At 31.8% G+C, this 24,511-nt stretch overlaps 1 protein-coding gene across 2 annotated transcripts in view; it reads right to left on the reverse strand.

Annotated features, from left to right (window-relative positions):
- EPHA3 (EPH receptor A3) overlaps positions 1 to 24,511 on the reverse strand; it is a 350,067-nt gene that overhangs the window by 30,514 nt on the left and 295,042 nt on the right. For both annotated transcript variants that reach the window (XM_074333229.1, XM_019745445.2), the window contains exons 11-13: positions 23,027 to 23,212; positions 12,991 to 13,052; positions 11,112 to 11,321 (exon numbers count right to left, since the gene is read on the reverse strand). In XM_074333229.1, the coding sequence (XP_074189330.1) occupies positions 11,112 to 11,321; positions 12,991 to 13,052; positions 23,027 to 23,212 (458 nt within the window). The remainder of the gene's footprint in view (positions 1 to 11,111; positions 11,322 to 12,990; positions 13,053 to 23,026; positions 23,213 to 24,511) is intronic.

Genomic DNA, 24,511 nt, shown 5'->3' on the forward strand with positions numbered 1-24,511 from the left:
TTACAAATGTTGGGTAACTTTAGAACAAACTCTCCATAGTAGCACTATTGACATTTTAGTGCATGTTAATTCTTTGTTGTCCTGTGCATTGTAAGATATTTAGAAGCACCCACTAAATTACATTATCATCCTCCCAACAGTGACAGCAAAACATGTCTACCAAATATCCTCTGGGGAGCAAAACCATCCCTACTTGAGAACTACTGTTTTAGATTGTGTGTGACACACCTTGATCAACAAGGTAAAATAATGCAAATGGAGTCTAGGATTTATCTGAGATTTTATGTAGACTAAGTAGAATTAGTAGTAGTAGTAGTACTTTTTTTTTTTTTTGTCACCTCTCACACTCTTTTAATGGATATTTTTATTCCAGTACTAATCTAGAAAAGGAAGGGCCAAGTTCACCAGACCTAATCTTCTGATATCTTGGTTTTGGTAAATATAACAGCATCCCTTTGAGATTTTTTTTTTCCCCTTTAGTTTTTAATGTTTTATTTTATTTTTCCTTTCTTTTTTCCTTCCATCCATCTTCTGAAAAGAGGATAACTGCCTCTTACTAAGAAACTTAAATTAGCATTATAAATTAAGCATTGATTTCTTTATCAGATGAAAGCATCAATAGCCAAATATTTTACTAAGAAATGAGTGTTTACTCCAAGAGGAAACACTATCTATGGCTACAGAAACATGTCTCTGGCATAGTGAGACACAGGATAAAAGTCCTTGAGGACTCAGTTTGGTTATGACGTATGCTGAAAGAAGAAGCTGGAGACCATACATTTTAATTTAGTTACACTTCACGATAAGGTTCTCTTTCTTCAAGCTAAGCAGGTATAGATCTGAGACTATCAGAATAAAATAAACCGAATTTACAAGATCTGACTCACTGATAACTACAGAATTTATTCATAATGTGCTCCTGATTGGACCACAAAATTCCCCTTTCTCCCACCCCAACAAATCCAAGCTCGTATTACTTGACATGTTTTTTCTTTATTTCTTTTTCAGGTTCAGAAATTGCTTTTCTAGATTATATATGGGGGTTGGTCATTTTTTTATATCTTAGATGTTTTTTCAAATAACTACCAACTAGATTCTTTGATGGGATATCCAATAATTTGGATTTGATGAGAAAAAATGGCATCATCATTTGGCATATTTTTTTCTTGCCACAATAAAACTATCCTAATGCAACTGTTAACAATGAACTACAACTAGAAATCAGTTGGCAATTTATATTTTGGTTGGTAAAATGCTACTAGGCATTCTGAATATTACAAAGCACTAATAGTTATTATAAAAATAATTTACGAATGTGTTTTTTAAAAATATTTAATAAAGTTTCAAACTGAAGCATTTATATATCTGCCTATAAGCTCCCAGATATTTATGTATTTCAGAAAAGTCTCCAATTGCCTAGAGCAAGCCCAGAATCACAGCATAAGGAGTGTGTCTAAAACCTTATCTGCAAAGGGATCACCAATCCAGACTTAACATCATCAGAAGTTAATTTTTGCTTCCCTTATTTGTGATGCCAAACCTAGAAGCAGTTCTCCCTAGTGCTGATGTCTAATCTATTTATAGCTCGATAATTAGGGATGCAGGGAGATTTGTGGTCACTTGTTCCATTTGGATTTTAAACTTTAGTGGTAATCAGGAGTCTGAGTTTCTGGGCTCAGCTCTGACTGTACTATTTAATTTTAGCCAAGTTTACATATATCTTGTCATTCACAAACTGAGGGTTATGGGAAACATAAAGCCTGACTTTATGTTAAGTCTTATCTATTTCAAACAGATGTGCTGACTTATGAATCTTAGCTCTTACAACTTTCAAATTTCTATCTTAAACCTACATGAATATTAAGGATGCTGATGACGTTTTCTTTTCATTTTTTTTTTTAAATTTATTGGGGTGACAATTGTTAGTAAAATTACATAGATTTCAGGTGTACAATTCTGTATTACATCATCTATAAATCCCATTGTGTGTTCACCACCCAGAGTCAGTTCTTCTTCCATCACCATATATTTGATCCCCCTTACCTTCATCTCCCACTCCCCACCCCCCTTACCCTCTGGTAACCACTAAACTATTGTCTGTGTTTATGAGTTTTTGTTTGTTTTTGTTTCTCATTCAATGTCAATTATTTTGGGCTATTAAAGATTCTCCTAACTTTGGACTCAACTGCATATCTATTGGTTATCTTATCTGGATTTCCTTCTGTCGAATTCTTACAGAAAAATTAAAGGTGAAGAATAAAATGGTGCAAATAATGATCCTACAGATTCTCTGGACAGAGGCATTATGAAATTGCTAAACTCTAATCCACGATTACAGCAGTCCAAAATCTTGTTCACTTTGGCCAGAAACAGCAATTAGAGCAGGAATCACACAGTAAATCTGTTCTCAAAAGATCCTGCAATTCAGTTCTCTAAGCTTAATGAATTCAGACAGTTCAAATGAGATGTTTGGCTAAAAGCCTGTTATTTTTTTCAGGCACGTCTCTGAAGTCAGCTCATTTACTATGAGTTAGGGGGCTTCAAGTCTTGGTTTCTAAGAAAAAGGGGTGTAATTGCTGAAATCTGCGGACATTCAGGCCCAATATCTCATATCTGCCCCATTTTTGTTTTTTTCTCTAATTATACATAGAAATCTCTCCCTGCTGATTTAGGAAAAGCTTTGCTGATCCACAGTTCACATTGCCTGCCTGTGAGCTCTGTGATACTTAGAGTGACAAAGGACTTTAGAGAGTTTACCTTAGTAAACCCTAAGTAATTGAGTGTTTAACCTGGAGGCAAATAGTGGCTTCTCAGGTTAGAAATGGAATTTTAGAGATAAATCATTTGACTCAAAGATCAGTATCTATGTATTGTCAGTGAGTAAACTTCACTCACTGTAGCAAACAGTGGACAGTAAGGTACAGGGCGATCCAAGAAAACTCCCAGGGGAAGCATCCATTCTAATCTTCAATAGTTCAAATCCAAAAGCCATTGAGAGAATCATTTCAGCAGATGTTTGATTGCCACCAGAGATCAGAGATGAGTGATCTCTTAGGAAGCAAAAGCCCATCTCTTGAACTTTTGGGATTTTTCAACATTATGTAAATAGTGTAAGAATTTATTGAAATACAGGAAAATCTTCACATTGGCTTCTAAGTAACTTTATGTCTATCTAGGAACTGAAACACAAATAAAGAACATTTCTGTTATATTGAAGCTTATATAATATAACACAATATAAAATTAGGTCATCTTTATATAATATCTATCTTCAACAAAAACAATGCAAAAATTTAGAGATAAGGCTAAACATATATTTTAATATAAGTATAGTTACGCATATTTTCAAAGCTCAATGAAGTTTTGCAAGTTAAACTTTTTTGTTGTATATATAGTCAATCCTTTATTTATTTTTTTATAGTTTATGGAAATTCATTTGAAAGTCTGAAATTTTAGCACTCTGAACACAATTTTTCAAAGAAGCAATAATTTAAGCTAATAAGTCAGAATGATCTCTTTAACATAGGAAAAGTGCTACATATTTGTAATAATAATAATAATGAAATAGAAATATTACATTTATTCTAGTAATTAACCGAAGTTTATAACTTGAGTAAGCTTGATTTCTTCAATATTGATGACTTAAAGCTAAGGAAAGATGATGTAAGTTGAGAATCTCATAAATATCTATGCCTCTGATTCCTTGTATACCTATGTCTAGTAAATAACTGGTGGAAATATGAGGCAATTCATTTGTTAACCAATAGCTATGGCTAACGAATGATGGGAGTGGGTTTGAACTATGACATAGAAGTGTGGTTTAAAAAGGGTGATAGGAAAGCAATGAATCAAATTATTAGCCATTCCAGACACCAAGTGCTAAGATTGGATTGGATGTAACTCCCAGTGCCAAAGGGTTCTGGGGCTGGTCAATTGCTTCAGGGTACATATGGAAAGCTTCAGGCAATTGTCATCACATATTTGAAAATGTGAAATATTCACAAGTGAACTAGGAATAATTTCAGAAAGTGATTTTTGCTAAGCTTCCAGGGCTCACCAACTATGGACTGGACCAGTCACTATTAGCCTGATGTTTTGTCTGAGTTAGATCATTAATATAACTACTTAAGTTGTCTTGCAAAGTGAGCCTTTTGGAACCAGAACAATGATTTCAATTATTTTATTAAATTGAAAACTAAAGCAAAATGAATTTGGTTAATTAATCTTGATATTTACATTATTTGCTCCTTCACTCTCACCAATTCTCTGCTCTAATGTCATTTTATCAGAGAAACTCTCTCATCATCCTAGGCAAGTAACATCTGCATACCTGCCCACATTCCTCATCTTACTTCTCTGCCTTGCTATACCTTTACTTGATTATTATCTGCATTACCACACTAGAATGTAAGCTTATGAGGTCAGGGCTTTGTTTTATTTATCTCTGGATCCTCAAGTCTTAAAACAGCGTCTAGTATATTGTAGGCACTCAAATATATGTTGAGTGAATGAATGACATATTTTAGAGAGAAAAGTTCCTCCCAGAGACTGTGTATAATATATTTACATACAACCTCCTCACTTCTGTGTTCCATTCCAAAATTATAGTTGTGATTTTTCTCCATATAAATCTGGATAGATTATTTTTACACGTTAAAATATTCCTGCTACCCATTTCTCTGAAATGAAAAGTACTAGGACTCATTAGATTTTGATGCAACATTGATAACTGAGATTCCTAAATCTTCTAAGAATTTCTCTTTTTTTTTTTTTTTTTTTTTTTTAATATAGGGCTTTACTCTGTGAAATAAAGCATATTCATATTGATTCCAAGAGAGTAGGGAATAAATTCATGATTGACATGATTTATTTTGGCTCAAAGCTTAAAATGCATTACTATATGTGGGCCACTAAATTAGGTAACTTACTTATTGTTTTTTTTTTTTTCATTCATATGTGAATGACACATAACATATATCACTTATCAAAAAATATAATTGTCTTTTTGTATCTCACCAGTTTTTGGTATGCATAATTTTTAGTCCTTGAGATCCTGCAGAACAAAGGCTCACATTTTCTATTGTTTCTATTCTTAGAATGGAGCTATCCTGAACATGCAAGTTTAACCACTTAGCACTTGCATTAGCCACTTTCTTTCTTAATCCTGAAAATGAAATTAGATAAAACAAAGCTGTCCTAGAATATTTCTAGTACCAACTTGGTAGAGTCAAAGAGATAGAAAATCTAATAAATTATTATGTAAAATAAGGTTTCTTTCCCTTATGACTTAACACGCAATGCTTGTGATAACTTTTCACTTGGTTTTGTCTTCTAGAAATTAAATAGGTGTTAATTAGCCATACGGTAATGTAACAACAGACAGAACATTCTCATCCAATATAAAACTACAATTGCTACGTATGCATCTTCAGAACAGAAATAAAAAGAAAAAAATATCTAATAATGAAGATCATAATCAAGAACAAATCATTTGGTTTTCTCAAATTTCCGAAATCAGTTCATGTGGTAATTATACTCCTAAAATGAATTTGGGGGCTTGAGAATTCATTGCCTTTGTATGACACAGCATATAAATTAGATAAAGGTCTAAATTTTCTCTAACTTTCTTTAATCCTGTGTAAAACAGCAAATTGAGCACTGTCGTGTTAGGATCTTTTATTCCATCTATTTCAACATACGAATATAAGAATGTTCATATGCACAGATGCATTCATGCATGTATTAAAAAATGCTAACCTGTTTAAAATGAATGAAATTTCATAAGGGGAAAGATTGATTATTCAACAGCAAAGAGTTCTCTCCAGTAATACCATGGTTCTGTTAGAATGAAATAAATTAGTAGTTCAGTGCAGAAAGTAGGAAATGCCATAATTATACTTTGAAATTTACATGAAGGGAAACCAAAGAGAGAGAATTCATTTTTTATTTGTTTGTTTGTTTTTCTCAACAACAGAAATTCTTTAATGGTTAAAATTTGCAGAGCTAAATGTTCCATTCATATCCATTCCAAATAAAATCCTGGGCCTTTCAAGATGATTTGCAACCTTTAGTATGCAGCTGCAGTTATGCTTCAAATCTTTTTTTCAAAATGGTATATTACATAATGCTATATCCTAAGTCAGATCCTATATCATTTAATAACTACTGAAATATTTAGTTAGTTTTTAAGGTGATTTTTAAAGATAAAATATCTGTAACAGTGGTTCTCAAGGTGTCATTCAAGCATTTCTGGGTGCCTCCTAGAGCATTTCAGGAGGTCCACAAGATTAAACTACTATTTTCATGATACTAAATAAAACATTATAACTTTTCTCACTCTCAACATCTCATAAATATACAGTGGAATTTATACAAAGGTTACAGGATGCAAATAATATCGTATAATGGAAAGTGTCAGTGTTTAGAATTTCTGCATAACTCAGTAGTGAGAAATGAGGAGAAATAACGAGAAGTGAGTATTGAAACTAATTCTGATTTCCTATCCAATATTTTTATGAAAAAGGAAAAAAAAACACAAAGAAGTGTATATTATTATCTTAGCTGACCCTTTCCTTTCAAGCATCTGATTGAGGACATAAAGAAGGAAAACGTGTGACACACTGAAGGCAGTACCAACGGCAGCACAGGAAAATGTCTGATAAACTGTTTTCAGTTTTAAGGCTAAGCATTTTCTCAATTCCTTATATGTTCCATCCAGTTTAAGAACTTTTAAACACAGAATTCTATTCTACTCTTCTACCCTGCCTATCAACCACAGAGATATTTTTAAAATGAGAGCAGCAGTCACCTCACATTTCAGTGGTACTGACTCAAACACCTCTCATGAGTCTTTAGTGCAATTACCCTCTGGCTAAAGCAAATTAAGACACAAATATCACTGGAGGCAACAATGATAAAGCTGAAACTGTCCTGTTTCGGCCACATCAGGAGAAGTCAGGCTTCTTTGGAAAGGACAGTAATGCTGGGAAGATAGAAGGCAACAGGAAAAGAGGAAGACCAAATATGAGATGGACTGACTCCATGGAAGAAACCACAGGCAGGAGTCTACGGGAGCTGAGCAGGGCGGTGAGGACAGGACATTGTGGACGTCAGTCATTCATAGAGTTGCCAGGAGTTGGAGCCCACATAATGGCGATGACACACACAAAGGCAATACCTTTCAGAGGAGCAGTCGGGAAAGGTTTAACACATTGAGGCACCAAAGGTTAACTTCTAAATCGAAGTGACACTAGGTGAAATGTGTTAAGTGTGACCTAAGTAGCATGATTGGTAAAACAGATTAACCAGAATGTGTTTATCCAAAAAGAATGCCTTGGCACACTTTTATGGTGAACTTGTTTTTCTCAAATAACCATAATCATACAATGCTAAATCAAATAAATAAGATGGATGTCCAAGCTGGATAATACTCATTTTGATTTAAAAACAAACAAATAAACAAACAAACAGAAAAAACAAACAGACTCACTATACAACAATTACTACTTCTCTTATTTATTATTGGCTTCTTGAGAGCAGAGATTTTATATCTGTCAAGTCTGCTTCACAAATCACTATACACTTAAACAATTCTGAGTCATGGTATTATTCACAATCTAGTTTTAAAGATAATTTCAAAAAGGGAATTTCCAAAACATTTTGTGCAATAGCAGTGTCCCTGCAGTAAGTACAAGTTCCCTAAAGACACTGTAATGTGCTGACACTCATTTCATTGTTTCAGTTTGGTTTAAAAAACAAAATAAGAGTCCTACTGCTTTATAACCATACCTCACATTTTAGAGTAAAATATAAAATTATTGTACCAAACAACACTTACTATGGAAGACTAAGTCAAAGATTTCTAAATTATCCTAGAAGTGCAGATGCAAACTACAGCTCAGAAAGAATCCAGGACCCCCGCGGATATTTTGAGGAGTTCCAAGAAAATACAAGGGTGAACACTGAAGAACTCTAAACAGCTATTCATTGATGGTGAATGAGCCCATTTGGTCTGGGTGGTTTTTAAGAATCTTCTAAGAATGAAACATAAATGCAAATAGCCTGTTGCTCTTTTACTTCACAAATGCTAAAGAGGAATTTTGACACAACAACTGGTGTTTTCTACTTCTGGACCCCTTGGTCCTGACAAAATAACAATCAGTTTAAATCCTGATAAACTGTTAACCCAACATTCTCCAGGGAGCAGATGGTCTAAATTTGGATGGATCTTACAGGTTTCTACAAGACAAATCATTTCTTTGAGTATCCTAGAAATCAAGACTAGAATTGAGAACAAGGGTGCTCTCGTTTAAAAATGGGATGTGCATAGAGATTAGAACCTGACTGAATCACCAGAAATTGAATATTTCAAACAAAGGCCTTTTAATCAGTCAAATACTGTTTATTAAAACTGAAAATATTTCTTGGATCAGGTGATTATTGTAACAAGTATGACAATGCCTGAAAGAATGATACTTTTCATGAAGTATGTTAAAAACTCAAATAGTAGCTGAAGGTTCTGAAGGATATTTTTAGAATACAGAGTAGCAGTGAGTAAAATAAAATAAAAAATGATGGAGAGAATAAATATATTATCATTTGTTGCATCTGTTGTCTTCTGAGATAATAATTTAGTCATAAAAATGATGCTTTACTGCATTGGCTAATTTTTCTGGAGACCTATGAAGAAGCACTAAAAAGCACTAGATATTTACCCATGTTTTGCAATTCCATCAAGTTTTCAGAGCTGTGTAGTCATAGTCACTGTTATAAATTAACTAGCTGCTAGATATAAAATTATCTTTTATTTCTCTTGCTCTTAAACTAGTAAACTGTATTCCTAAGCAGGGTGGGGGACATTTTTACACAGAACACATTTTTAAAAAGTACCTAGATTCCTAAACAAAACAAATTCACTACAGAGTCTAATTGAAAATAGGAAATGCAAACAAGGGTGTAATGCATGAGACATCAGTAGAATTCCAACCCCTAAATCAGCACATCTAGGAATATCTCAGGAATATTGTGTTTCTGTATTTCTGTGGCTCAATTACTATAGCTTTATTTGTAGATGAAACTCAGTCTGGCATATTGGGCTATTTTTCAGAGTGTGATTTTGATGCCATGTGACAATCTCAGTGGTTGTTAATGGAGTTGTCCAGATTGGTGATTTTAGAAAAGAATGAGTTGTGTTTTCTTTAATCAGGAACAAACTTTTAGAATTAAACAAGAAGAAAATAGCAGAAGTTGAACTTTTAAAAAAACTGACCATTCTTTAGCTGGGGCAAGTATGGAGGAATAGGCTCCTTATTATATCTTTCTACCAGGAATGAAAATTGGTAACAAACTACATGGAAAACAATTGAAACAATTGGGTGATTCATGCATCAAATCCTCACATAGTTGAACACATTGTGACTCAGTAATTTAAATTCTAGAAATTTATCTTGAAGAGATAATCATGAACAGACATGAACTATATATCAGTATTGTTACTAATATCAAAAGATTGGAATTCTGCCAATTAATAGTGAATTGCATAAATAAACTACGTACATGAAAAAATGGACTACTATACACTATTTAATTATATTATAAAAAGAATATTTATCTGGAAATTTCTACATTTTATGTTAAGTTTAAAAAGGCAGAATATAAAACAGCATGATATTTATATATAAAAATACAAGATTTATTGGTAAGAGAAAATCGTTTTATGTATCAGTATATAATGATATATCATGTATAACATGATACCATTTTTGTAACTATATGCACAATTGGTAATTATTTACATAGGCAAATGTGTAAAAATATTGAAATCATAAAAAATTAAAATGTTAAAATTGGTTATCTTTGGGTAGTATTGTTAGTAATGATTATTGTATCTTTATTTTTTTAAATATTCTTCCATGAAAGAAAACTTCTCTAAAGAAATAATATTATAAAGAAACCTGCCAATAAATATATGAAGAAATCAAATGTATTTTGAATTAAAAGGATGCAAATTAAAGCAATTAGATACAATGGTTCACAACTAATAAATAAATAAATACTAAAAATAATGATAATATTTACTTGTATCAGGAATATGGTTAAGTGTGCTTCTAAAATAGCACAGACTCTTTGATACAGAAAATCCACCTTAGGAATATATCCTAAGTAAATCATCAGACTCATAAAATTATGAATGCACATGGATCATTTACACATTTGTATAAAATATTGAAAAACGACATAATAATAATTTGCCCACTAATTAGTAGTTGTTTGTTAAGAAAATGGTACAACCAGAGATTAGAAAACATCAAACTACTACACATGAAAATATAAAGATTATTTATTGACAGTGAACTATATTCAAGAAGAATATTGCCAAGGAAAATAATAGGATACACAATGGTATTATGAATAATCCTATTTAAATTATGTATCTACTCGTGTGTGTGTGTGTGTGTGTGTGTGTGTGTGTGTGTGTGTGTGTTTATGTATGCAGGAACAATCTGGAAGAACTGACTTACAAATTTACAAATGTTCTTTGTGGGTGGCACAATTCAGGGTGACTTTTCTCCTTTTTAGTGCTTTGTTTTGAACTTTTTATAATATGAATGTGTTATCTACATAAACATCAATTCAAAAATGCTTCAAAACTATACACAGTTGGATGTGGGTACTGAAAATGTATCCAATCCGCTTAAAGGTGGCTCATCCATGATAGAAAGATGGTAAATATAAAAAATACCAAAACTTCAGGCATGTGAGAACCTTACTACCTTTTGTAGGGAAGCAATAAATCAATGTTTGGAATTTCAGAATTAAAATGATTACTAGCCTCATGAACAATGAAGCTAGATATTGAGCTGTGTTTTCTTTAATCAGGAATAAACTTTTAGAATTAAACAAGAAGAAAACAGTTTCCCAGATAAGTAACACTATTTTAATGTTAAAGAATAAGATTCCTTTGGGGAAGATATAAATGACAAAGCATTGTGGGGCATGATTTCTATCTATTTACACATCTACATAATTCAAAGTGGAAAACAAAGCTAAAAGGAAAATTAAAAAAACAAACAAACACACACACAAAAAAGCACAAAAAACTAGTTACTCACCCTGGTTGTGTAAGCAGCTTCTGGGTCATCTTCAAGAACACGGGAAAGTCCGAAGTCAGAAACCTTACACACCAAGTTGCTGTTGATCAAGATATTCCTGGCAGCGAGGTCTCGGTGAACATAGCCCATCTCTGAGAGGTATTTCATGCCAGAGGCTATCCCCCGAAGCATCCCCACTAGCTGGATGACTGTAAACTGGGCATCATGTTTCTGAGAAGTATTTAAAATGTATAGTTAAGACACGTGGCTATTTCTTAAAGATATAGCTGGTTAAAAATCTCTCACACTGAATTGTAACAAGTCTGACTATATACATTGTAGTTCTAAGCACCGCAGTCCAACAAGATAAGTAAATAAATGGAGACAAGGCTAAAACAAAATAGGATAGGTGCTGCATTACTAAATACTTTGTAACAAAAAGTACCCTGATAGTCTTTGACTTCAGGTTCAAAACTAGAACTTCCCTAGTGTTTATGTGACATACTAACTGCTGTTCAGAAATTTTAAGTTCAAGAAAAACAAGATGAAATGGATCCTGTGACTATTTTATGTGTTGTTTTTTTTTTTTTTTCATTTGGTTGATTTCCTTTTGGTTTCCTACATATTTCATCAATTGCTTCAAATAAGATGGATGTTAAATTTTTAATTATCATAAATAATTTGTTCAAAATTAATGAAAAATATTTACTGAATACATGTTTTTTTATACAAACCCGAGTTATAGGTCATAAAATAGAAAGTACTATTAGAGTCTTAGACTTAGAAAATCTTTCAATCTACTTGGATTAAAATAGAAACATATGGTAGGTCGGTAAGATAGATAGATAGACAGATAGATAGATAGATAGATAGATAGATAGATAGAGAGATGATAGATAGATAGCTAGATAGATGGATAGATAGATAGAGAGATAGAGAGATAGATAGATAGATAGCTAGAGAGATAGAGAGATGGATAGATACATACATAGTATGTATGTACATATATACATATATAAATATAAAATGCCATATCTAGTTATAGCTACACAAACAATAATATTTTAAAAGAATATTTATTATTATGATTTTAATTACCTAATTTGGAAAATGTTTCTGAAATATGGTTATGAAAAATAATTGCTAATAAAATTTATATTGGGCTCATGAATATTAAAATTAAAAATATAATTTCTCATTCATAGAAAATTTTCCTCCATAATGATAGTACTATCTTATGTATCATCTATCTATCTATCCACCTACCTACCTATCTACCTATCATCTATCCATTTCTCTTTATACTCTATAGTGCTGAAAGCACCTTGAGGACAGATCTATGTATTTTTTATTCCTTGCAGTGGTTGGTGATTGGTAGTGTTTAATACTCTATAAAATTTTTGTATGTTTTTGAACATCATATTTGTTTCAAAATGATATTCTGAATTGAGAATACTTTGGCATGCTTATTTTCTGAGTGGATAGCACTATGTGAGTGATAAATGGTCTTCTGTCTCACAGGAGTCCAAGGTTACGTTAAATAAAGAAAAGGGAATATTTCTTACATTGGTGTTATTTATATCTTACTTGAGGATTATTTTTTATTTTTAGTTTAACCTATGTGAATCTTGGCAATACAAAAAGTCTGAGGAAGATTGAACAAATTTGTTTTAAAAAATATAAACCATTAATGTTTGGATGCATTAAGCTAAAGACACAAATTTGTAGTCTTTCTCTTACAACTTAGTCTCAGAAAATTTCAGTTTTACTTTAAAAATTGATTATCTAATTGCTTGGCAAAATGTCAGAGGTTGACCCAACATTTTCAGTAATTCATTGCATATTTATGTATGCATGTGCAATAAGCAATGCATGAATGTATATAAAATCTTCTACTTACACGTAAGAAACTGTCCAAGGAACCATTCTCCATGTATTCTGTGACAATCATAACTGGTTTACCTACATACATTGTAAATGATAAATTAAATATATAATCATCAATAGTTTTCAACAAATATCATGCAATGAACATATATAATGCACTTTGATACACCTGATGAATTTAAAAAACATAAAAGCTTTCCCTGTCTTCCTAATTTTGCAAAGTTCCACTTAAAAAACAACAAAAAACAAAAAAACTAGATTTCAGTAGAAAATGACTCTTTTTTAAAAAATTAAAGCTTGGTTTTTCAGAACAAGAGCCCATAACCTATGATATATAAATTGGCTTATTTAGCATGGCTTTCCTTGAACACAAAATATGACATTTTCTTCCCTTTATTTGCATCATAACCAATCAACAAAATCAAGTATTTCTGCCTTCAAGCCCAAGATAAAGCAAGAAATTCCAGTCATATAGTTTCTACATGTATTTACCTTACTATATGCTGGGCGTTCTCTTGTTCTGGTTAGTCAGAAGCAAGTAAATGAAAGTCCCTACCTTAATTGATTTTACATGTGAATTGTACAATCAGTAAAGAGGAATAATTATAACCTTTTAAAATCTGTATTAACAATTAACACATTAAAATCTATATTAACAATTAACACATTAAATTACAAAATCCACACTGTCTATGTTTAAAAGGAAAATAAAATTAAAATTGCTGTTGGCAGTAACTTGTAATAACCATTTAGAAATATGTGGCCTTATATATCAATAATCCTTTAAACAAGCATTTAAATGTACTTATATAGCTCTTATTATGTACAAAATGCTAGTAGGCTTATTTTACATATACTAACTTATTAATTATTATTTCCATGTTACACACAAGTACACTGAGATATACTGAGGGTAATTAACTTACTCAATGTCACACAACTGAGTAAGTTATAAAGCCAAAATTTGCAAACTGAATACGCTTTTCTGTTATTTTGAAAATTTATACTGAGGAAAACATTTAAAATATGAAAAGCATTAAATACAAAAGTGCTAAATATACTTAATATACATAGATCTACCAATAGAATATATGTTCAACTACAGGCAATAATTTAGGCAATTGCTGGGTATCAATTCTATAGATTTTTCTGAATTAAAATGACTGAAGACCGAAGTACTTTAGAGTCATTATAGTATTAATACAAGGTGCACATGTTCAAAATAATAATTCTACATATGGTATGATAACAACTAGGAAAATAAGTAATGCAAAAAACATTCTTAACAGAAAAATATTTGTGAAAAATTGATATTTTTGATATGTAGGAAACACTAGTAATTTTTTTCCATACTTAGAATAATGTAACATTGTATTAGTACTTGACATATATTACATCACTTCAGCTACACATCATCCTTTGTTTAGTAATATGTATTATTCCCTCGTTACTGTTTCCTCAAATGAAAGTGTTGTGGATTAAGGAAATTTGCCAAGTACAAACAATTAGCTAGTACTTCAGCAGGTTCCCCCAACATGGTTGTCTCTGATTTCAAGGGCTACATATATTAATCATCACACGGTTATTCTCTTCTTTTGTTGCTATAATATTGTCTTAATTTTAAATCCATCATGTTACAAAAAGAAGGAAAAGAACCCTTCCACATCTATAAAACCTAAGTTAAGTCTTGACTGAGTATTGATGAAAGACCTCAAGCAAATTCTAGAATTTTAACAAACATCCATATACACCTAATTGTAGAACATACTTATAATTTTTCCTCATATGTTCCTTCTATATTATGAAGGTTAGTTTGCCATTTGATGATAGAAAATAGCTTTCTTTGGTTGATTTTCTTTCTTTTCACAAGTGAAAATTCTTAATTCATACTGGTTGTGAATTATGGCTTACTATTGTGAAGGTTATACTTACTACATTTAGTACTACAATATATCCCAAGCTGTATGTTTTATTTATTAAAAGGTGATAAAAATTATTTAAATTCATAAAATTTCTCAGATACTTTTCATATATGTAACAATCTATTGATACATCAATCTATTTTCCATTAAGAACCTGATTTAGTTACATATTTTGGGTAACACATCATATACCGAGGGTGCCAAAAAATGTATACACGTGACTTGTATTCATCTTTTGTTATTGGTATATATTGAGCATTACCATTTTAATACAGTTCTTTTTTCCTTTCTTAAAATGTGTATACATTTTTTTTTTTTTTTTTGGCACTCTTTGTATATCTAGGTAATCTGGTACTATCGGAAAAGTCATTTTAGCCAAAACCTTAATCTTCCAGAACTTATTTTTTCAAAATTTTAATTAAGCTTTGATTTGACAATATTAAGGAAGAAATAGAACATTCAACATCTCTCTTGAACTGGTAAATCGAATGCCTAAAGACTAGTCCCATAGACCTGACCTGTAATGAAATGAATGGATGAATGAATGAATGAATGAATGAATGAATGGATATCCATGTTCTCCATGAATCGTTATTAGTTTCTATGTCCCTTCTTTAATATAATTCTAGGAAGAATAACATCTAACAAAATTTGATGCCTACCTTGAATGCAGTCACAGATACTTCACCTCAAACAGCCAACTCTCAGTTACAGTGGCCAGTTACCATGTATACAGTACTACCCAGACCTTTGCTTATCACTCTTTCCTTTTGGCTCCCAGCCTTATGACCATTTCATTTCTTGTTAGCATGTGTAGTACAATGTTTGGCAAGGAAAATAAAAGTAGCTGAAAAAATCAATCCAGTCAATTAAGCCAAAGCCCCATGACCATTCAGAAATCAGATCAGGCTGCATGCAGCTCTATAATTTAGGTATTTATAAACACATCAGTTAAAATGGGCAAGTCTGAAAATGTGCTTTACATTAAGTTCAAAGATTCAGCAAACCCAAATGTACAGACAAGGAATAAACAGAATCACAGATATTCTACCTTGGAAAGCAATATCTTCTTTTAGTTTCCCTTGTGATTTTGATTATGATGAACAGGGTTAAAGGAAAAGAAATTGCAATAGTCGTGAGAACTAGTTCTAACATGTATTAATTGTAATTGGAAATCATCTATAAAATACCAGCTCATCTGCACGATACAATGTATTTCTATTCAAGTTTGCATGTTTCTTCGTGTGTATGTTGATTTAGAAGTGGCATTATCATCAAGAACCTAGATCATTTACCACATTCAGAGATCCTAAAATATATCTGAGTTTATATAATAAAAACAATGAAATTATTGCTAAATGACCAGGTGAAAAGAAGCTATCAAAAATGAGCAAAACAAAATTTGCAGTGGAATTTTGCTTTGATTCTTAAATTAATTTGTAAAGATAAAAATCATGATTTCTCATAATTTAAGGGTTACGGGAAGCATATCAGTCTGTTACGATCAGCTCATTTCCCCAACTATCCCAGGCTCAAAGATGTTACTAATCACTGAACTACTGTTTGATGACAGAAGAAATGTGACTCAAAATGTCTAAGAATTGCAGATTCAGCAGTATTTCACCACAACTTTCTTAATCACATTTTTCTATAAAAAGAAGAGCAGGATAATGTGATAAATATATAGTCACACATAGGAAATTTTATTGCAGTTATCAATTAAGTGTTACTTTAGATTGACATATTTTCATGCAAACATAAAATTATTCATCAATGGCTGAAATATTACACATTGTGGAAATTTAATTCATTTCCAAAGAAATGCTATTAACTCCTATTTATAGTAATTGTGTCTTACATACTCCATGTCTTATTTTCAAAAGTCTTAAACACACTCTAATAAATGAGTATGATTTATAAAATCAAAATATTTGGCATTAGCTGCCCACACTTGTTATTAATATCTTGTAATCAAAATCAGAGTGGAAGCAAAAAAGCATAAGCAGAAGAAAGAAAATTGAAAAAAAAAAACCTGACAGAATATGCCTCACTATTTCCAGGAAAGAAGACTTGAATCATCTCTGATTAGAAAGATAATGTTTTGGTTATAAATTTTCACGTACTGTACCTAACTGACTGATAGAATTATTGTAATGCACTGAATTAGAGTATCTTTCTGCAGGTGCTCCTTTAAATTATATAAAAATACAGGACTATCTTTCCCAAATTCCATTTTAATCAAGACATTATTCATGTTAAGAATGACCTTTATTATATCCATTGGTCTATGAGTTAATGAGGGCAGGTGCCAACTCTATTTTGTCTGTAGTTGTAAATCCAGCACCTAGCAGAGTGCCAGTGACAATTGATCACATCACATCTATCATTTCAGGCTGGCTAAGGATAATCTCTCCCTTGAAAACTAGGCTAAGAAACACTTTCTCCAAGTCTCCCTTAACCACCCATACTCTATCAATCTTAACACGCCAAATGCTTTTCACTCAGCAGACTTTAAGATTTTTAAATTTATTTTGCTAATTTGAAATACAATTTTAATACCTTTGAAGACTGGGACAATCTTCCTTATTCCATTCAGAGCTGACTCATATAGTAAGTGCATTGACACTGCATACAGTCATCTCAATGTGCTTGGTTGATTTTACAAGGACAGCTTAGTTTTTTTTTTTCTTTTCAAGCTTTCTACCTTTTATTTATTTCTTGTCTAATTGCGAAAATTAATACATGAGTTATAATAATGAATTGAAGTGATGATAGCAGGCTTCTTGTTTCTACTTTTATAGAAATGGTTTTATTGTTTCACGATTCAATATGACGTTTGTAGGTTTGTTTGTTTTTGTTTTTGTGGTGTTTACGTACATTTACCAGGCAAACAGATTTGCAATGTATGATATACTAAGAAAAAAATTTTTAATTAAAATATTGTTCATTTTCCACATTTATTGAGATTGACTTTTTTTTTCCTATCTATTAAGATGAGTTTCTTGAATATAAGGGTTAAGCCAACTTTGTATTTTTAGAATAAACTAAACTTGGGAATGATGTAGTATCTTCTTAAAAACTTTTTAACTTAAAATTTTTTCTTAGTATATCAAACAGAAAATATGTATGCCTCGTAAATGTATGCAAACGCCATAAAAACAAGAACAAACAAACCTACAAATGTCATATTCAATCGTGAAACAACAAACAAAAAACACATCTTTTAAAGTAGAAACAAGAAGCCTGGTATCACTTCAATTCATTATTATACCTAACGTATTAATTTTTGCAATTAGACAAGAAAATAAATAAAAGGTAGAAAGCTTGAAAAGGAAAAAAAATTAAGCTGTCCTTATAAAACCAACTGAGCACACTGAGATGACTGTATGCAGTGTCACTGCACTTATTATATGAATCAGCTCTGAATGGAATAAGGAAGAATAGAAATATTGTTACACTGACCCATTATTTTCCTTTCTGATAATATTCTTGTATGAGTTGGTATCAAAATATCACTAGCCTCATGAGTTAGGGGTGTTTCTTTTTCTCCCTTTCTGCAAGAGTTTACCAGAATTACTCAGACAGTTATTAAACAAGTGTATAATTATATTTCTTCTTCCATTATGAGAATTATTATAAATTTAAACTAGCACTTTTTAATAGACAGTTGTTGGACACATGTAAGTCATGCTCTAACATATTTCGTAAGTTGAATTTAATTTTTCTAAACTATCAAAAATGCATCCTATCCCAATGATTGTGAAAAATATACGACACATTCTTTTGTAATTCAAATGTGGCCAATTCAACCAAGAGATATGAGTGGATAATGCTGAAGAAATAAGGAAAGTTCTTTAGATATGTTAAAATAGCAGTCCCTACCTTATGTTTTTCTCTAATATATTGAGTAGAGATTTTCTTAGTTTTGTTGATGTGGGCAATTAGGTAGAGATTTTGTCATTCTAACAAACGATTTCTGTCAATTAGTAATAAAATAAATACAACTATATATTGTCTATTGAGCATATGACCTGGAGTGTAGTACCCTTGAGACAAGTTCAAAAGAATACTTTTAAAGAAAAGAAAACAGGAAATAGCAAGAATTTGGCATTGTCACTAAAGAAGGACATCTTACTCCTGCAGTATTTCTTTATCATGTGTGGAGGAGATAGAAAGGTGAAAACAAATGACTAAGTGTTTTGTGTCAAGTAGATGCTCACACCAACATGGAAATGTTTTAATTGTGAGAAATCGCAAAGTTCTGCTCACAGCATTTCTCAATAATACAAGTTTACAGTTAAGTTGCATTATTATTATTATTTTTCAAAATTTTAGTAAATAATCCCTCCCCAAATAGCAACAACAACAACCAAAAAAACACATCAACTTCATTAAATTTAATCCCTTCTATTTCACTAGGTGAAAAGTGGCCAATGGAGTTCTTGAAGTCTGAATATCATTTGACTAATGGTGTGATGGCAGAAATATCAAACATTTGCTTTAAAAAAGTTTCATCTTTTTGAACTTCAAGTAAAATTGATAACACATGTTAGTGCCAAGTTCTGAGCAAAGACTGTGTCCCCAGCTTTCTGCTACTTTGAAGATCAGAGACTCTCTCACCTTCTCTTGTTTAAGACCATCAGGTTCAAAATGTACCATTAAAATTGTTTATGGCTCAATTCAAATAAATGAAAATATAATGATTGAAGCTTTCTTTAAATGAGTTGAAAATGATACATTATAATAGATCTAGTGCTTCAAAGCACATAATTAACAGCAATAATAAAAAGAATTATCTTTGAGCAAAAAAAGAAAAAAGAGAAAGATTTTTTTTCCCAAGTATTTCTTCTATACTCCTAATATTAACCAGCAAAATCTCAAATCCACCAGAAGTGGTAATTTAGATTTTCATAGCTCTATTCCACTTAACAATGTATTTCTGTGTAATTTTATTCGATCTTTGAAGTATCTGGAAATAGGAAATTAGAGCTGCTAATTCCATTTTACAAGTGAAGAAAGTGAGTCTCTGTGAGTGGTTTGATTTGACAGAGGTCTCACAACCAATAGGTGTAAATCAGAACTTGAACTGTGACCCTCTGATTCTTAATCCCGATACCAATGTGCTTTCTTTTCTTCTTTAAATACAATTTTGTTCATTAAAATGTGAGCTCTGCATCACTCTAGGTGTGTGTGTGCATGCGCCTGTGTGTTTGAATTTTGCAGTTAGATTGTTTTTCCCATTTTATAGTCTGAGGAAACAAAGAAATAGCAGTGGATTGAATACCTTATTCTGGTAACAAAATTGTTTTCTTTATATGTTAAATGCAGCATATTATATTTATTCTATGGCATTTCTATTTTCTCTCAGATGTTACAGGGTGCCAGACTTAGAGCATTTAAATATGCGTCACTAAAGGAGCTCAAAATCTAATTCTAGGTCTGCAACTCTATTATGTTTGCACTATATGAGTTGACTGGGATTTATATAGTCAGATTTGGCAGCTTCTTATATACTTATTTGACTAGCGAGATACATCAAATTTAGAACTTTTTCTCTAAGAAGGTAGTTGTAATCCATATTAGAATGTTATAGAATCAGACTTGAAGAAGACATTTAATGTATAGTACCTGCAATTTTTAAAGGTCATTTTTGTTCTTAATGTGTTTTTTTTCCCCCCTGCATTTTGGTCTTGGAGATTTTTTTTATGGATTTCTTTGCTAAGTAACCATAATTCGTATTTGATTATTTCATTTGTATATCTAAAAAATACCTGCCACAATAATTTTGGTTTAATGCTGCTTATTATTCAGTCATGAATTTATAGGAAACAGCTAGTAAATGTAACAAGTTGTTTTCAATAATTTATAACACAGGAAACAAAAAAAGTCAACTCATATTTGATAATATATGAGAGTCTATCAATAAGCTTAAATTTAAACCTGATACTTACTTTTATAGTTACTGTTATCTTATTTTTTTTTTTTTTTAGTTGGAGGTGTTGGAGAAATTAGGTGATGATTGTGCCCATGCTAAAATGTATACATTTTCTTCATCACTCCCTGAGTGCTGCAAGCAGTTACACAATTGTACTTCTTTAAAATGTGCATTCAATTAAATGAACCAACATTAAAGAAAGACCTATTGGTAGAAGATACTGTTCTTTTATTCATTCATTCATTTAATGAATCCATCAATCTTTTATTCCTTAACATTGTTAAATTAAGTATCTACTATGATCCAGGTTCTGTTTTAGTCACTGATTATCAAACAACATGAATTTGCCCTCTATGAACATTTTTATTTTGTTTTAAGTGTTGAAGGTTATTAATTATCTACAGAAAGTTGCTGAAGCTTGAGGGATGCCCTGCTATGGTCAAATTATTAGGGAATATAAAAAAATGAAGACATAAAATAAGTAGAATATAATGATAAAAAATATCATTTTTGTTGAGAGTTAGTGATAGAAGGGAAACGAGAAGACCAAGTTCCCAATGCCACATTTAGCATTTTCTAGTTAGACAAGCTACTTGCTCTTTTAGTTATCATTTCTTCAACTGTAAAATGGAATTATATCTAATTCACAGGGTGGTGGTAAGAATAAAATAATGTCTGTAGTACAATGTGGAACACATGATAGTCAACTCTAAAAGAAAAACTTGTGAAAATTGACAGTAAAAAAAAAAAAAAAGGTACATAAGTACAAATGAGTTTCCTCTCCCAATGGGGCTCAAGATACAAAGGACAAGCATCCTTGGTAAGGATGCTATGGAGGAGAATAAATGGCTAATTGACTATTAAAACACTACTGAGACATGATTGTATCCCATGGATATTAAGTATTATGGTTTTGCTCTCAAGGAACAAAGGATTCATACATTTTCCCAATCATTACTACTACTACCAGTGTTTTTATTATTAATTAAAAAACATACAAAGTTTTCCGTAAGAAAACATTTCAATATTACTACTAGTATGGTCTAAGTTTTAGACATATAGAAGGGAAAAATGCTTCTTACATAGCTTAATATGGATTTAAAGTTTATGGGTAAATTCTTGTACATTGTCAAGTTCTTGACCCCTTTATTGTAGAAGAAAACTCTAAAGTATACCAAAGTATCTTTTCAATTATACCATGCTTTTGTGAAGAAAGACTGGCATTTTTAGTCACACTAAAATGAGAATAAGTATTAGTGCCACTAAGAAAGTGCTTTATGTAATGTTAAAGAAAAATATCATTGTGAAAAACATAATGTGTAATGTCTGTTGGTAGCCACATAATATGTAAATGCAGTGTCAATGAATTATCCCCTAATGGATGCCAAATTCCCTGCCATATGTCGTCTTTCACTCTGAGGAGTTTGCTGCCAATTTACTTTATTCGTCATTTTGTGCTCCAAAATCTTGAGGGAAAAAACATAAAATAAAAAAATTCAGAGTATTCTCAAGAGATTTTCTTTGGGATTGGAGCCAAAAATCACATACTTGCCTCAAGGGACCCCTTTTGAGTCTGGCTGGAGAAACCATCATGGAAATAAGTTCAGCTCTCCATCACAGGCTGTGAGCCCGAGCTCTCCAGACCAGTCAAGAAGCCATGTGGGGCTATAGATCAGAATTGTTTGAAATCCACAGAGAACCAAGAAAAGACCTTGGGCCTGATGTGATCCCAGACTTTACAGCTCAGAAGCATTCCCCAAACTCCCATAATTTCCCAAAAGCCAAAGGGAAAAAAAATGGAAGCTTAAATAAAACTGGTGAACAATAAAAGAAAAAGCAGCTAGCTGGGAGTTCCTGACAATTTCTGTCAAAGTTAAGTTATCATTTTTCCCACTTCTTAACCATATTTTAATCATTCTGTATTAATATGATATAGTCCAATGTTTCACTTCTAAAAAATTTTTAACTTTTTAAAGATCTAGAATAATATTGCCAATACAACAATATCTTGTTAAATATCTTTGTTCTCTTGTCAAAGAAAGACATGTTAATCTTAAACTGGTCTTTTTGTTATGAATGATAGGTATTTATGAAAAAAATAATTTTAAAAGATCAAAAATTTTAAATGATTGAGTTTGGGTTTAAACAACCTTTGTTACACATACACAAATGTTGGTCTCATGACTACTTACTTTTAGTAACAACTCCCTCCAGTCGAATGATGTTGGGATGGTCGAACTGTCCCATAATGCTTGCTTCTCCCAGGAAATCTCTCCTTTGTTTTTCTGTGTAGCCTACTTTCAGGGTCTTGATGGCAACTGAAATCTCTTTTTTTGATGGAAGTTTTAAGCGACCACTGCACACCTCTCCAAACTCACCTGTTAGAAAGCAAAGAACAAATCAACAACAAAAGGGAAGCAATTGCATAATAAAATATTAGCGGTAGAGAGCAATTATTTCCTATTAATAATTTCATACAAAATATGTATACCTTTGACCTGGAAGATATACATTGTAGGCCTCCAAATTATTTTGGAAGATGGTAATCTGAGACTCCCTAAGAAGCACCAGGACATCCACACCCTAGTGGCAAATGGTCCTTGTGAGAAGCCTCATGTATTTTTAAGTCCCACACTGTGAAGAATGCAAAATGAACAAGAGGAACGTTGAAAGCTATATTTAGCTATTAGACTTTTCACTTCTTGTTCTTATAGTTACCATTTCTTCAGGGTAATCAACAGACTGGCAGGGATATTATGAGTTAAGCATCGGATTAAATTTCAGATGTTTCTAACTATTCTGTTTTTACTACAAAGGACAATTTAACAATATACTCAGACTCCCTGAAAATGAGACTCAAAGCCTCTGCTATTGATTCATTTTATTGGATTATTGGCATATTGCGTTATTGACATACTAATAGATGTAAAGTTCTCTGGGCTTCTGGGAGATGTACAATAATATAGCAGTATCAAATAAAAGATACCATATTTTTATCTATAGAATCACTGTAAAAGTATTTTCTCACATTCCATGTCTTCAATTTAAAAAGTTGTCTCAAATGAACAATTAATCCAGAAGTTGTTGAACATAAAGTGTTGCTGACTTTTTAATAGTCTACTCCAATTGCTATAAAATTTCCTAGAACTAGTTTTAGCAGTCTTCATATACATCATTATTGAGAAGATTTGCTCTTTCATTAGATTTTGAGCTTTCTGAGATCAGAGACCCTTTCCTTCATTTCTCTGCCCCATAGAGATAATCATAAAGTGGTGCCATCCATATAATGCTCCTTGTTCATAAAGAAATCCTAATATTGTGGGGATTGTAAGATTGGTTTTGTACATTTAAAAATGGTATTTAAATATCAAATGAAAGGTTTTATGGAAATGAATTAATTGAATGATCCATTTGTAGGCTCTCTATGGAGTGGAATAACATTCTTGATCCAACCTTCTCACTGTGAGTTTTTGTACAATCTTCGTGCCCCAGGGATCAGCCAGAGAGATGGTATCAACAAATAAAATACTTCTCTACTTTTTGTCCAAGTGAGTGGTTTGACCCACAGAAGCAGCAGGTTGTCTTCCTGATCTGCGACTGCATCACTACAAACAGCTTGCTTCTCAAATCACCAGACTTGACCCCTTCTTAGTAATCCAGTCTTGCCACTATTTTTA

This window comes from Rhinolophus sinicus, linkage group LG01 (genome assembly GCF_036562045.2).
Source record: "Rhinolophus sinicus isolate RSC01 linkage group LG01, ASM3656204v1, whole genome shotgun sequence".
Classification (NCBI taxonomy): Eukaryota; Metazoa; Chordata; class Mammalia; order Chiroptera; family Rhinolophidae; genus Rhinolophus; species Rhinolophus sinicus.